The 13256-nt window shown below is 52.2% G+C and overlaps 1 protein-coding gene across 1 annotated transcript in view; it reads right to left on the bottom strand.

Annotated features, from left to right (window-relative positions):
- LOC104848381 (transmembrane protein 132B) overlaps window positions 1-13256 on the bottom strand; it is a 267981-nt gene that overhangs the window by 146810 nt on the left and 107915 nt on the right. Inside the window, exon 3 of the mRNA XM_010604288.3 lies at window positions 6932-7078. Within this exon, the coding sequence (XP_010602590.1) occupies window positions 6932-7078 (147 nt within the window). The remainder of the gene's footprint in view (window positions 1-6931; window positions 7079-13256) is intronic.

Raw genomic sequence — 13256 nt, 5'->3', positions numbered from 1 at the left:
AAAAAAAAAAAAAAAAAAAAAAAAAAGTACAGAACAAAATAAAGATAAAATATAATGGAGGGCTGGGAATGGGGAAAAATAAGAACCAAGATAAGTCAGGTAAAGGTGCAAGATCCCAATGATGAATGTAACTGTATTGTATACCTAAAATGTACCAATAAATCTAATTTTTTAAAAGATAAATAAAATATAAGGTGGCTCCCAACTTCCCCAAACCCTCAGCAGCCACCCATCTACTCAGAGTAAAATCCAGTCTTCAAAACACATAGAGCTCTATACCATGCAGCCTCAAAGCTCCTGACCTATGTCTGGACCTCTCCTTCCCTCCCTGCACCCCTGCACCCCGAGATGCACAGACCCCTCCACTCCAGAGGCTGGTGCCTGGGCTTCTGGGCAGACTCCAAGCCCCTCGTCTCTCCAGGACCACCTACCCCAGGGCCTTTACACATGCTCCACTCTGCCTGGACCGTTATTCCCAGATCTCAGCACAATGGCTGCCCCAATTCCTCCCCTGCAGGCCTTTGGGGGCAGCCTCTCAGAGCCCCACCCCTCATATGTCCTGTTTTAGCTCTGCTACGCAGGCCACTCTCCAGAGCCATGGGGAAACCAGAGCTTCCTGCAGTGCTCACTCACTTGGTCATATTTCTTCACCGCCTGTGATATGCCAGGTGCGTGGTGCTGGGCAACAGCCACTGGGTGTGAAGGATGCAGGATCCTTGGGCCAGAGACCCACTGACTGCAATTAGCATCCAAAGTCAACATGGCCCTGCGGGAATCCCAGCCACACCTACAGGAGCCCTGGGCAGGGAAGGGCAATACCCGCCCTAGTGAGAGTGGTGCACCAGGAGGGAATCAAAGCACCCTCCCCAGACTGGGCTTCTTCTCCCCAGAGAGGGGACAACACCCTGCGCTCAGCCCAAAAGTGTGAGGCAGGGGCTGAGGCTCAGAGGCCGGGGCTGAGTTAAATGATCACTGGCAAGTCAGAGAGAAATTTCTGCAGAACTGATGCGGAGGAAGTCGGAGGAGAGGAAAGGGCAGCCACTCCAATCCTTGAACAGGAACTGAGCAAAGTTTGCTGGCTTCAGAGACAGATCTGGTTCCCGATGTTTACAATCGTGGCCCCCCGACACGACGTCGTGATGACATCAGAATGGTCACAGACGCAGACAGATGTCAAAATGATGGGGAAATGCTCACATAATTTCATGGATGGCCAGGGCTTCTGGCAAAGACCAACGTGCAAGGCCAGACGCAGACTTACTCGTGGGAGCGTGGACTTCGCGAGTTCCCCCGAGCTCATTTCTCCAGCCACCCATCCACAGTCCGCCAGGTGCTGGGAGAAAAGACTCCTTGGCTCCATTTCAGCCTCACAGGGGAACTGAAAAAGTGAAATCCTGCAGTAGAAATAAAACTCCACGGGAATCGGCACATGGAGACCTGAGGGGCACTGTCCTCCCTCTTTCCGTCTCACGAAGGACCTTGGCCATACACAGCTCCATGATGTGTGATCAGCACTTGGCCCATGGCAGCCACGGAGCTCAAGGAGGAAATGTGGTGACCATGCCAGTCCCACCTACGGCTGACCTGTGCCCTACCTGCTTCTCTTTCGGAGAATGTGTGAAAAGATGAGGCCATAAAATTTACTCTGCAGTTTTACCTAAAACAGCAGCTTTTGAAGCTAAACAAATGAGGCTAATATTTACCCAAAACTGTATTTTGGTACCTGTGTATGAATACAGCTCACAAATATCCTCACCAAGACGTTAACCGTGGTTATCTTGGAATCACAGGTTGGTGGGGGCTTGTGTCTTCCCCATTTTGCTCAGCTGTATTTGCTAAATTTTCTGTTTGAAGTAAGGGAACTTTTACTGAAACTGGCCAGCAGCATGGGCTCAACAGAGTTTTCTGCTGGTTAGAAATAAGAGCTGGTGCGTTTTCAAAATATTTTATTCCTGAAACTTGACGCTTTGGGGGACGGTGGAGGAGTCCTCCTTCTCTTTGAGGAGTGCGCTCTTGCCGTTTCCAGCAGGAATTAAAACAAACCTCCCGCACCCCAGGAAACAGCCCCTTTGCAGGTTGGCGCAGGTACACGGCGTCTCCAGCCTTGACATCTTGACCTGGAACTTTCTCTGTGGCTTTTGCTCCAAGGCCCCCACTCATTCCTATGGAAAATGCCACTGTCAGCCTGAGGAGAAGTGCGGCATTTCTAAATCCATTCCTCTCAAGTCCTAGAGCTGTTTACAAATGAAGTAACTTCTGCAGTGCACGGTCCATGTACTTACTTGGTTTCCGGCCACCCTCCACTCTGGCTGCTCAGGGAGCCTGGCTGGAGAAGGGCCATGCTGGGGAGCCTGGGGGCCAGGCCCAGGGCTCTCTGACACTGCTGTGCCCCCAGGATTGAGCCTCCCTCCACTCACCCCGCAAGTCCCATCAGTCCCGAGTGTTGGGTCCCAGGGCTGTGGTTGATCTTGATGGCTGACCTCAAGGCACATTTATTCCTTCACAGTTCCGGAAGCCAGAGGCCCGAAGCCCAGGAGGCCACAGGGCCACACCCCACAAGGGCTCTGGGGATAATCCACAGGCCACCTCTCCCACTCAGGGTGGTTCCCGGTGTCCTCAGTCTCAGGGCTGGGGCTGCTCCCCACCATCTCCACCTGTCTTCAGGTCCCCTCTGTGCACATAGTATCCAGCCCCCATATTATATAATTTTTTTCAACAAATTATTTTAATAAAATAAGAGACAGACAACAGAATCGCATGAGTGTCCTGAGAGACATAGAAAAACATCCCATTTGTTCACTTTCTTTTACAGAGGGAAAGGAACTAATGCAAACAGTCAAACAGGCACAATGACCTCTGTGTCTTAGACACAAAGGACCGCTCTAGCTGCTGGACTGTCTTTCTTCCTCTGTTTTGATTTTAAACTTGATTCCACAGGCACACAGAGAGCCTGGTGCACATCCACAAATCCGTAACATGACACCTGACACAGTGACTTCTTCCATTAATGTTGTTTTTGCTCAATGGTCAATGCCTACACTTCACCAAGAGCAAGGGGTCATCACACTGGTTGAAACAGGGACCCCCGCCTCAGCTCCATTGGTCAGTGCTGTAGTCTGGAATGGGATTGTCCTCCAGGGCCCTCATACTAAAGGCCTGGCCCCCAGTTTGGTGCTACTGGGAGGTGGAGGGACCTTTAAAAGGTGGGGCCTGTAGGAGGTGTGAGGTCATTGGGGGTGTGTCCTCAAAGAGGATGTGGGACCCCAGCCACTTTCTGTTTCTCTTTCATCCCAGCCATAGGGTAAGCAGGCTTTTGCTCTTCCACAGGGCCCCTGCTGTGATACACTACCCCAGTCCAGGCCCAAAGGAAACAGGGCCAACTGACCATGGACTGACACCTGCAAAAACGCTAGCCAAATAAACCTTTCTTTTAGAAACTGGTAACTTCAGGCATTTGTTACAGTCGTGGAAAGTTGACAAACACAGTTATAATGTTTTCTGGATTCAAGTTGGCAAAGAAAAATTCCCAAAAGATTGTCTCAGGGTTTTCAAATATGGTTGCACCTCACAGGATGCACCTGGCTTTGACCTTGATTTCACCTTGAGTAGGGTTCCAACTTGTGTGGGCCTATTCCTAAGAAGAAATCCATTTCAGGGCTTTGGCTTTTCTATCTTTGTTCCCTGATGGACCCTGGAGCTCCCTCTGCACCATGGCAATGTCTATGGAGAAGTGGCCCCATCTCAGTTTCTGACCATGTAAAAGTGGCAGCTTGTTCTCTGAGGTTTGGGACCCAACAGTGAGAAGGAAATCACCTGCTCCTCACCTCCCACCCCCATCCGCACATGGTCTCCATGCCGACGGTCCATCCAAGGATGTCTCTTCAAGTCCCTGTTATCTGTTTGGAACACTTTCATATTTGCTTATTTTTCCTAATCTCTTCTCCCCTCTTTTGGCAATGCTACTCGTTATCTTGCAGTTTTCATCTTTATTACTCACGTTTCCTCACAATGAGTCTTCATTAAAATATTTTAAATTGAGACCTTTTCTGCCCTCCCCGCTGAGCCTCCTGGGTCTTTCCACATGACACATTTCAAATTCTTATCGTAGAATTTCAGGCCGTTTGTACATTATATTCTATTAAAAGCTCCATTCCACTCAAGGTTGTCACAATTCAGAGATTACAGCTTTCTGCGGGACATTTTGTTAGGGATATATTCACATACTCACTTTGTTAGCAACAAATCCGGTCCATGAGCCCTGTATTTCACACCTCATTTGATATCACAACGCAACAAAAAGTATAAAAAGAAGCAATTACTTATTTAGATTATGGAATGGATTTTAGAGGAATGTTAGAGAAGCATAAATTGTCACGCGGGTGTAACGCTCGCTGCCCTTGTTACCATCCCAGGAGGTCAGTCTCTAAATGCGAAGGAGGAGGTGGAAGGGAGAGACACGCACCGGAGATCAGGCTGTCTCGGAATTATGTAACTCTGCTTATGTAACTGCCGGTCTTTTTTTTTTTTTTTTTTTTCCTCGTGTAGCCTTGTTAAAAATATCATCTAAAGAAAATGCAAAAATAATTTTCACAAAACCAAAGGGATGACTGCTTTCCAGAGCGCGCGTGGTTCTCTCAGTTTAAAACATTACCACTTAGTCACCTCAGCGGAGCTAATCCGCTGTGCACAGACACAGACATCACCACAGCCTGCCCGAGTCGGGGGCACGGCCGGGAGAGCCCTGACACCAGGGTGGGTGGCGCTGCGGTGGCCAGTGCATCCCATGCCTAACTCCTGTCCCACTGGCGTCCATGACGGCAGAGCCCCTCACTATCTCTGCCCCGTCTGCAAGGCTGGCTGTGCTGCACTCGTCCAGGAAGAGCAGCTTCTCCCTGCAGCGACCGGGTCTTCAGATGGATGTGAGAGCTGCCCCCCACACCCCGCCTCAGGGAAGCCAACCCGGAGCACAGAGCTGACAGGGCCTGGGGAGACACTGGGGCAGCTGGCCCCACACCCTTGTTTCGACCGCCTGAACACCTCCACCTGCTTGGGGCACTTGTGAACGCAGAACCTGTCCCCAAAAGCCCATGTTCCGAGGTGGGCATCTGGAGGTGAGTGGGTCATGGGGGACCACGTTAATACACTGACTGACGGGCTTATAGCCAAATGCTCAGTTAGGGGCAGGGCCTATGCGAGGGGCGGGGGCTTGGGAGGGGCCTGGAAGGGCTCCGCTCCCTCCCAGCTCCACCCCCTCTCTCTGCTTCCTGTGTGCAGTGAAGTGAGCAGCTCCTCCGCCAGGCCCCTTCCACACAGGAGTAGGTTGATCCTGGACTGAAACCAGAAGCTGAAAGAAATCTCTCCTGCCTTAGGCTGTGGATGTCGGATGTTGTGTCCAGTGACAAGACAGTGACTAAGACGGGACCGATGTGGCAGGCAGACCAAGCCCTGGTAAACCAATGCCCAGAGGAAGTCTTCCGGGGACAGGAACACGCAGGGACTCTGCAGACACAGAGTCAAGCCACAGCCCCGCAGGTGGCACTTTGAGGACTGGCAGGACTGGCAGGCCTGGCCAGCTCACCAGCTCCCCCACCCTCCCACCCCATTCCTGGGCAGAGAGACCGTCTCCTTCCAAGACCACCTGCTTCTTGGGCAAAAGCTGAAGTCCTCTGCTTATTAATGACGTCTAAAGAGAAGACTTCATGGAGACTACTAAAACGGTTTTCTTCCCAGGTCAAAAGCGACATGTGAAGGAAGGAAGCCCTGCTCCCTTCCAGTCTTTGTATGTTACTGGGTGACTTTGTGAAGTCTGGAAGAGCTACAGCCACTTTGTAACCATGAGGAAGCAAACTAGAGAATGACCCAGGTGTACTAGCTCTAGTGGAGCAGAAAGAGAAAATGCTCTGGTGACACAGGTGAGCTGCTGAATTAGCCACAGGGCCGCCTACCGCTGTTTCTGCCATCGGCCACAGTAAAACATCTTCGAAACAGCCAGTTGGGGGCAGATAATCTCTGCTTCCTGACCATCCGCAGCTGAGCAGACACAGACCCCTGGGAAGCCCGGGGGAGGGGCTGCTGTGGCTCCATCCATGCCCGAGAAGGAGGAGTTTGCAGAGACTTCAGGGCCGGGTGGCAGAGGCGCCACAGGAAGGGACCACGGGAAGCCTCACGGGTTCTTCCGCGAGTCTCCTGCACCCACGCACCCCTCCTCTGTCCCCCCACCTTGAGCGCCTCCTGACCCGGGTCCTCACACCATCACCATCATGACAGCGATGCCTGCTTTCCGAGTCCCACGCGGGAGGGGACGGAGGCTGCAACGCGGGATTGACCCCAGCACCTGTGCTACAGCAGCCCGTGTCACCAGGAGGCCGCAGCCGCCACCACCCCCGCTCCCACTTCACTCCCCAGCTGTCGGGGCCCAGTCATGACCCACTGGAGTTTGACATTTGGAAAATAACTTCTTCCTGTATAATTAAGGCATCAACATTTGCTACTTTTTCAAGGAAACTGTTTGTTGAGCTTGTTTTGATTCATTGACCCTGACATAACAGGAAACTCGTTAGCCGAAGATCTGATGTTATCTGTAAGAGTCAGGAAATCCGGTCTTTACATAAAGATAAAAACAATTGCTTGGTGTTTTCTGTTGTTGTGTGCCCTTAAAAGCTTCCTGTTGATGCGAGCCTATAAAAGGAGCTGTTTCTGTGAAATAAATCAGACTTCTTCGTCTCTACTCAGGCTTGAGTGTTCTTTCCTTTCTCAATCCTCACTCCCCAACTCAGGCGTGTTCGTGTTGTGACGGCTGGACCACCACACCCAGCTCTCTGCAGTGGACAGTGGCAGTGACAGCAGCCTTGACAAGTTCAGCGTGGTCATCAGGTTGGGCAGGACAAAGGGGCGGAAGGAACTTCTGGGGCCCAACCTCGCGCCCACTTACCTGCTCTGGGTGTCGGGGTGGCGGCCCACGCAGGCCAGGGCGGCAGTGGTCTGGGTGTCGCCATGCTCGATCTCCTCCTGCACGGCCCACTGGCCCTCACTGCTGACCCTCACCGCTGTGATCTTCACGCCTGCCGCCGCCTTGATTCTGGAAGGGAAGGGAAAGCAAGCACATCAGAACACCATGTTAGTCTGCGACATCGGGAGCCACAGCAGGTCCCTAGGGAGAGTGTCATGGGCTCCGCCCGCTCCCCTGGGCAGTGGGGCTGGCAGTGACCTTCTTTGAAATATCCTGGAATTTTTCTAGGGGCCTGGAAATCAGCGCAGCAGCCACGCACACTGGCGTCTGTTTGGTCCACGTGGCTCCGCCCTTCCTCCCACTGGCCCACGTGGGGTGAGCGTCTGAAGAGGAGGCCACAAGGGACTGGCCCTCACCCAAGCGGGGAGGAGTCCCAGGGCAGGAGGACCCGGGAGCCCACGGACAGGCCACTGTGCCCACGGAGCCCTGACCCCTGGTGACCTCGGACTGACCTGTGGCCCCCGGGCTGTGCTGGGTCGAGCAGCGAGGCAAACAAAACAGCCCCAGAGGCAGCAAAGCCAGGGAGGAGCAGTCGGAGAGCTGAGGACACAGCCCGGGCCCCAGGCTCGGCAAGCACAGTCCCCATACCCGGACGAGCCAGACAGGGACTCTGACCGCCTGTCCCACGGGAGTCCGGGTCCAAAATACACAGACGGTCACAGCTTGGCGGCAAACAGACCAGTGGCCCAGTTTTTGAAAACAGGCAAAGAAACAGATATTTCTGCAAAGAAGATGAGCAAATGACCAACAGAGGCACGCACCTCGCACCACTGAGGAAACAGCAAGGAATCCATGGCGAAAGACCACGCATAGCCACTAGGGTGGTTAAAACCAAAGACAGACGCAGGTGCTGGAAACCAGCAGGAAGGGACAGATGGAGCCCTCATTCCCAGGGGAACGGGGGTGGAGTGACACAGTGTGGCCACCAAGTCCTCAGAACTGAAACCTAGAACTCCAGGGTGATGCAGCAATGCCACTGTTAGGTGTAGGCCCCATAGAATTGAAGACAGAGACTGAACAACTGCATAATAAGCTTTGCCGTGATATTTACGATCTCTAATGGTGGAGATGGCCTCAATGCCCATCAACTGATAAATGGGTAAATAAAAGATGGGCTCTCCTATGGTGGAATATTACTCAGCTATGAAAAGGAATGAAATAGATACAAGTGACAATGATACACCTCAAAAACAGCATTCCAAGCAGAATAAAAGGCCACATATTAAAAGAGGCCACATATAAAATATCCAGAAGGTAAATCCACAGGCAAAAGGCAGATTGGGAGTTTCAGGACGAATGGGAAGTGACTGCTTAGCCAAGCAGCCTGAGCTTCTTTGGGGATCAGTGAAGATGTTTCTGAACTACACAGAGGCAGGGGCTGCACCCTCAGAATGTGCTAAATGCACTACATTACTGGCTCTGAAATTGTTAATTTTATATTACTCGGATTTATCTCAAGTAAGTAAAAGAGAGGAGGACAAGGGAATGACTCCCACCGGGTGTGAGTGAGCCAGAGAGGATGGATCAGAACCAAACACCCTGAGACCCCAGAAAGGGAACCACAAGCAAGGGGAGCAGGCTCAGGGCTGGGCTGTCCTGGAGCCCAGGCTGCTGCCTACTGCACAGGGCCTGGGGAGTGGACCAGGGACCCCAATCCCTGTCGAGTAGAAAGGAAATGACTCTGTCCTCCTTCCTACCCCTGCAGGTCTCACCCCAGCCCTGGTTCACCTGCTTGTTCTTTTGCACATTTATTTTATAAAATATCAGTTTCCCCACCTCTAACACTTTTCCATCTTATCTCTCCCCAGGATCCTTACTCTCCCACCCGCTGTCTCTCACTCCCTCCCTCTGGTCTGATCACAGTCTCCCTCCTACTACCACAGCATCTTTTTAGATTCCACACATCAAGGAGAACATGTGACCTCTGTGTTTCTGAGTCTGGCTAATTCCACACAACACGGTCTCCAGCTCCATCCGCGTTCCTGCAAATGACCAACTTCCTTTCTTCTTGATGGCTGTATAATAATCCACTGTGCATATCAACCATGTTTTCTTCATCCACTCCTCTGTTGATGGACACCCAGGCTGGTTCCACATCTTGGCTGCTGTCGACTGGGCCTCGGTGAGCATGGTCGTGCAGGGGCCCCTGCAGTGGGCCGACTCTCATTGCCCTGGTGAATCCCAGGTCACTTGCTACTTCTGTCTGTAGGTGGCACTGCCCTCTGTGGCTTTCCGAATGGGCCAGGTCCAAACCTGCAGGTTAGGAGCCCCGTGGGTCTCGCGCCCCCTCAACCCCCTCTGGGCACAGAGCTGCGTTCCGGGTGCAGCGCCCGCATCCCTCATGGGAAGCCGGGCCCACCTGCCCCTCTAACATGTGCCGTTTCCTGGGCGGCTGCCAACCTGGCACTGCCACCGACCGATGCCGGCCCTGCCCACCGCACGGCCTCCCGCTGCGTTCCGTGGCTGAATCTGCCCCCTGACAAAGCTCCCTTTCTTGCCCTCACGATGCTCCAGAAATTAATTTATGCAAACCATGAATAGAGGCTCCCTGTTCCCTCCACTGCTATTGGATGGCACAGCCCCTCCACCCTCTGTGTGCCCCAGTCCACCTGAGCTGACCAGTTCTCCCGGGCCCTAGCAGCCAGCACAGCCTTCATCCCTGCAGTCCTCACTGCCAGCCGAGTGACCACCAGCCAACCTAGGTCCCCCACCGGCGAGTGCCCATCCTTAGGTCCGGGACCCCAGCGATGGGTGGAAACTGACCGGACAGTGCCCGACCCCAGACAGCAGAGTCTGCCGGGATTTAGCACCTAGTGCAACCGCCTTGGGGTGCCTGGGCCACGCGAAAGCCACCCTGAGGGAGAGGACACACCGGCGCCAGCCTTGGGGCCCAGGTTTCTGCGTGGTGGGCCCTGCACACTTGTGCACCCCGGAGCTCCACGCTGAGGTTCCCAGGCAGCGCCACCTTCTGCCCCAGCACCTTGCTGGGTGCTGAGCTCAGGACCCATGTTGTTCTCTCTGGCTTCACCCTCCGTTTCCCTTGCCCATCAGGACCCCCCACCTCACCCATGGCCTGGGCCTCTCTGCACACTGGGGCTCCACTGGCTCCTGCAGCTTTCTGGGGGTCCCCGCTGCATTAGCAACCCAAATCGTGAAGGAGCCAGAAACTTCGGTGTGGTTCACTCCCTGGCAGAGAGAAGTCTCCGGAAGCCAGACCCCCTTCCCCAACATTGGCTTCGGCAAGCACCCCCTGGGCACAACACCCCAGACAGCAGACCAAAAGAAACAGGAACCTTTGAAACCCACAGTGCAAGCGGCATAGCACACGGTCACCAACTCATAGCCTCCGTAAGGGCTGAAGCCAAATCAGCACCTGTGCCCTCCCGTCCGAGGGTCTCCATTATTATTATCATTACTATTATTATTACTACCTTTATCACCGCTGTTGTTAGCAGCCACACAGCAGATGCCCTTGACATAGTACAAAGCCCGGACACCACAGAGTGGCTGAGATGAACAGGCCACAGCGGCAAGGAGACAGGAAATGACTCCACAGGGAGCCTGGCCCGGGCCAGTAACCCTAATAAAGTTCACAGCAAGGTCACAGTGCTATGTCAGAAAGGGATCGCCGAGCTCACACAGAACCGGGGGCAGGGAGAGAAGGCAACTGAACATATCCGGCGTCAGGAGGGCCGGAGGCACTGGGCGTCCATCCTCCCCATGAGACAGACGGGAGACACCAGGGACCAGGGCCAGGGTAGGGTTGGCGGGCGCACAGGGGGCTTGGGGCTGTCAATCCCAGTTGCGTGACCCACTCTCCAGGAGGCCCTGAAGCTGGTAACTCAGTTTACCTGTCTGTGAAATGTGGAAGCCAGCCCTGGCCCATGGCGTCAGTACGAAGATTAGGAAGGGAATCAGGGCTCAAGGATGCTTGGGGGAAACCAGGAGAAACAAGCTGACCTACGTTTGTTGCCATTTTCCAAACAACAAACTCCCCGTGTCCGGAGGCCCAGGCAGGATCCCGAACACCACCAGCGCCTACTCCTGTGTCTTTGCAGAAAGTTCCACCCAGTGATTCCTCAGGCAAAGATTCTGTCCAGAATGTATAAAGAACTCAATAAAATGAGACCCTCAAAAGAAAAGTTCCGATCAAAAACTGGGTATCTGAAATGAACAGACACTTCTCAGACCCACACAGGGCCAACAGATACATGAAGAAATACTCAGCATCGCCAGCCAATGGAGAAAGGCACAGAGAACAACTATGAGAGACCCTCTCGCCCCAGAAAGCATGGCCATCGTGAAGAAATCAAACAATGAACAGTGCCGGTGAGGCTGTAGGGAGAAAGGAGCCCGGCCACACCATGGGTACAACCAGTACAACCACCGTGGAAACCAGGGTGCAGGGAGCGTCCTCACAGAACTAAAACCAGGAATCCCATCTTCCTCAGCTATTCTGCTTCTTTTGTTTGTTGTTTTTTTGTTTGTTTGCTTCTTTGTTTTTTGAGACAGGGTCTCACTATGCAGTTCAGACGGACCTGGAACTCACTGTAGCCCAGGCTGGTCTCAAACTCACAGCGATCCTCCTGCCTCAGCCTCCTGAGTGCTGGGATTACAGGAGTGCGCCACCATGCCCTGCTTTCCCCTTTCTTGATATCCTCCCAAAAGAGTTAAAGAAGTCATATTACAGACACATGCCCACCCATGATTATAGCAGGACAGTTCGTGAGAGCTAAACCAAGATACAAGGATCAAGAAAACATAGCATAGGAGGGGGTCACTTCAGCTGCCTGCCTGCCTGAGATCACCCGGCAGGTGCGCGACCTCTAGGACTGCGCGACACAGACCCAGCAAGGACCCAAAGACCCCGGAGGGGGTCTCTTCAGCTGCCTGCCTGCCTGCCTGAGATCAGCCGGCGGGTGCGCAACCTCCCAGACTGCACGACACAGACCCAGCAAGGACCCAAAGACCCCGGAGGGGGTCTCTTCAGCTGTCTGCCTGCCTGAGATCACCCGGCAGGTGCGCGACCTCCCGGACTGTGCAACAACAGACCCAGTAAGGAAGGTAGCCACGCGGGCGCCCTTGAAACACCCCCAATGACCTCCCCGTCACCCCCGTTCTCAAACCTCCTGATTGGGCCAGTCCTTAGACCAACTCTGCAGAGGCATAGGTTCTCATGAAGGGAAGTTTTCTGATTCGGTTCTGCATATGGCTGTACATGTGGTATAATATGAGAACAGAAACAGTCTGAAAGAGGCCCTTCAAATTCTTTTTTCTCTCTCTCTCTCTCTTTTTTTCTTTTCCTCATTCCACCCTAAAATTTCTTTCTTTTTTCCGTCCTCTCTCTCCAACTCAGTCTCTTGCTCCACCATATTGTCCCTCATCTCCCTTTTTATTCCGGCTCCTGCCCTAACTCAGACTTCTTCTTTTATTATTTTTTGTTTTTAGGAGGGGTTTCTCTTTATGTTCTTTTCTCCGCTCATTTTACCTCACTCATGGCTCTGTACCTTCAAGGGAAGGCAAGCGCCTGTTATTGTTAAGGGGATATATTCTTGTCCTTATTCCTGCACTCTCTCTATCCCCCCTGAAGCTAATAGCTTTGTAAAAACAGTAAGGAAATTCTACAACCTCTGGATTCACTTCAAAGCTGCTCTAAATCTTTCACTTATCTAATCCTCTCGTTCTAAGTCTAACCCCCCATCCTAAATGGTAAAGATGCTATATTGAAAAGCATATTGACTGCAAATATACTATGGGCTGCTTCTTGAAATAATTTAATTCACATGAGTTAAAGGTGATACATTAATGACTACCACAAGTGGTCAATTTGCAAGCTGTGCCTGATCCTATTGGGCTGCTGAATGTATCAATTGGGATAAAGGGTTGTGATTGATTTAAAGAGTTGTTTTCTCTGATATTATGAAAATGAGGATGTCTATCAGTCAATAGAAACTGAAAAGCTAAAACGCAACTATATTAGGAAGATTTAAGTAATACCCAGAAATTAAAGAAGGACAACCCAACAATAAAAATAAAAATGAGAAAACACTTAAGCAAGACACAAAAACAGATTTCCAGTTCACCAATGGCAAATAGTAGGACAAATGAGGATCAAAAGTCTGATAGTGAACCAACAGGACTCCCTGGACCCATAGCACAGGAGGTAACAAAACAGATCAATCAGGCTCTAGAAAAATTCAAATCAGAAATAATTTCCCAGTTAACCAGAGAGATGATGAGCAAAATG

Source organism: Fukomys damarensis, unplaced genomic scaffold (assembly GCF_012274545.1).
Source record: "Fukomys damarensis isolate Sample0158 unplaced genomic scaffold, DMR_v1.0_HiC HiC_scaffold_12, whole genome shotgun sequence".
Classification (NCBI taxonomy): domain Eukaryota; kingdom Metazoa; phylum Chordata; class Mammalia; order Rodentia; family Bathyergidae; genus Fukomys; species Fukomys damarensis.
The sequence above is the reverse complement of the archived record's forward strand: the minus strand, read 5'-3'. Positions and strand labels throughout refer to the sequence as shown.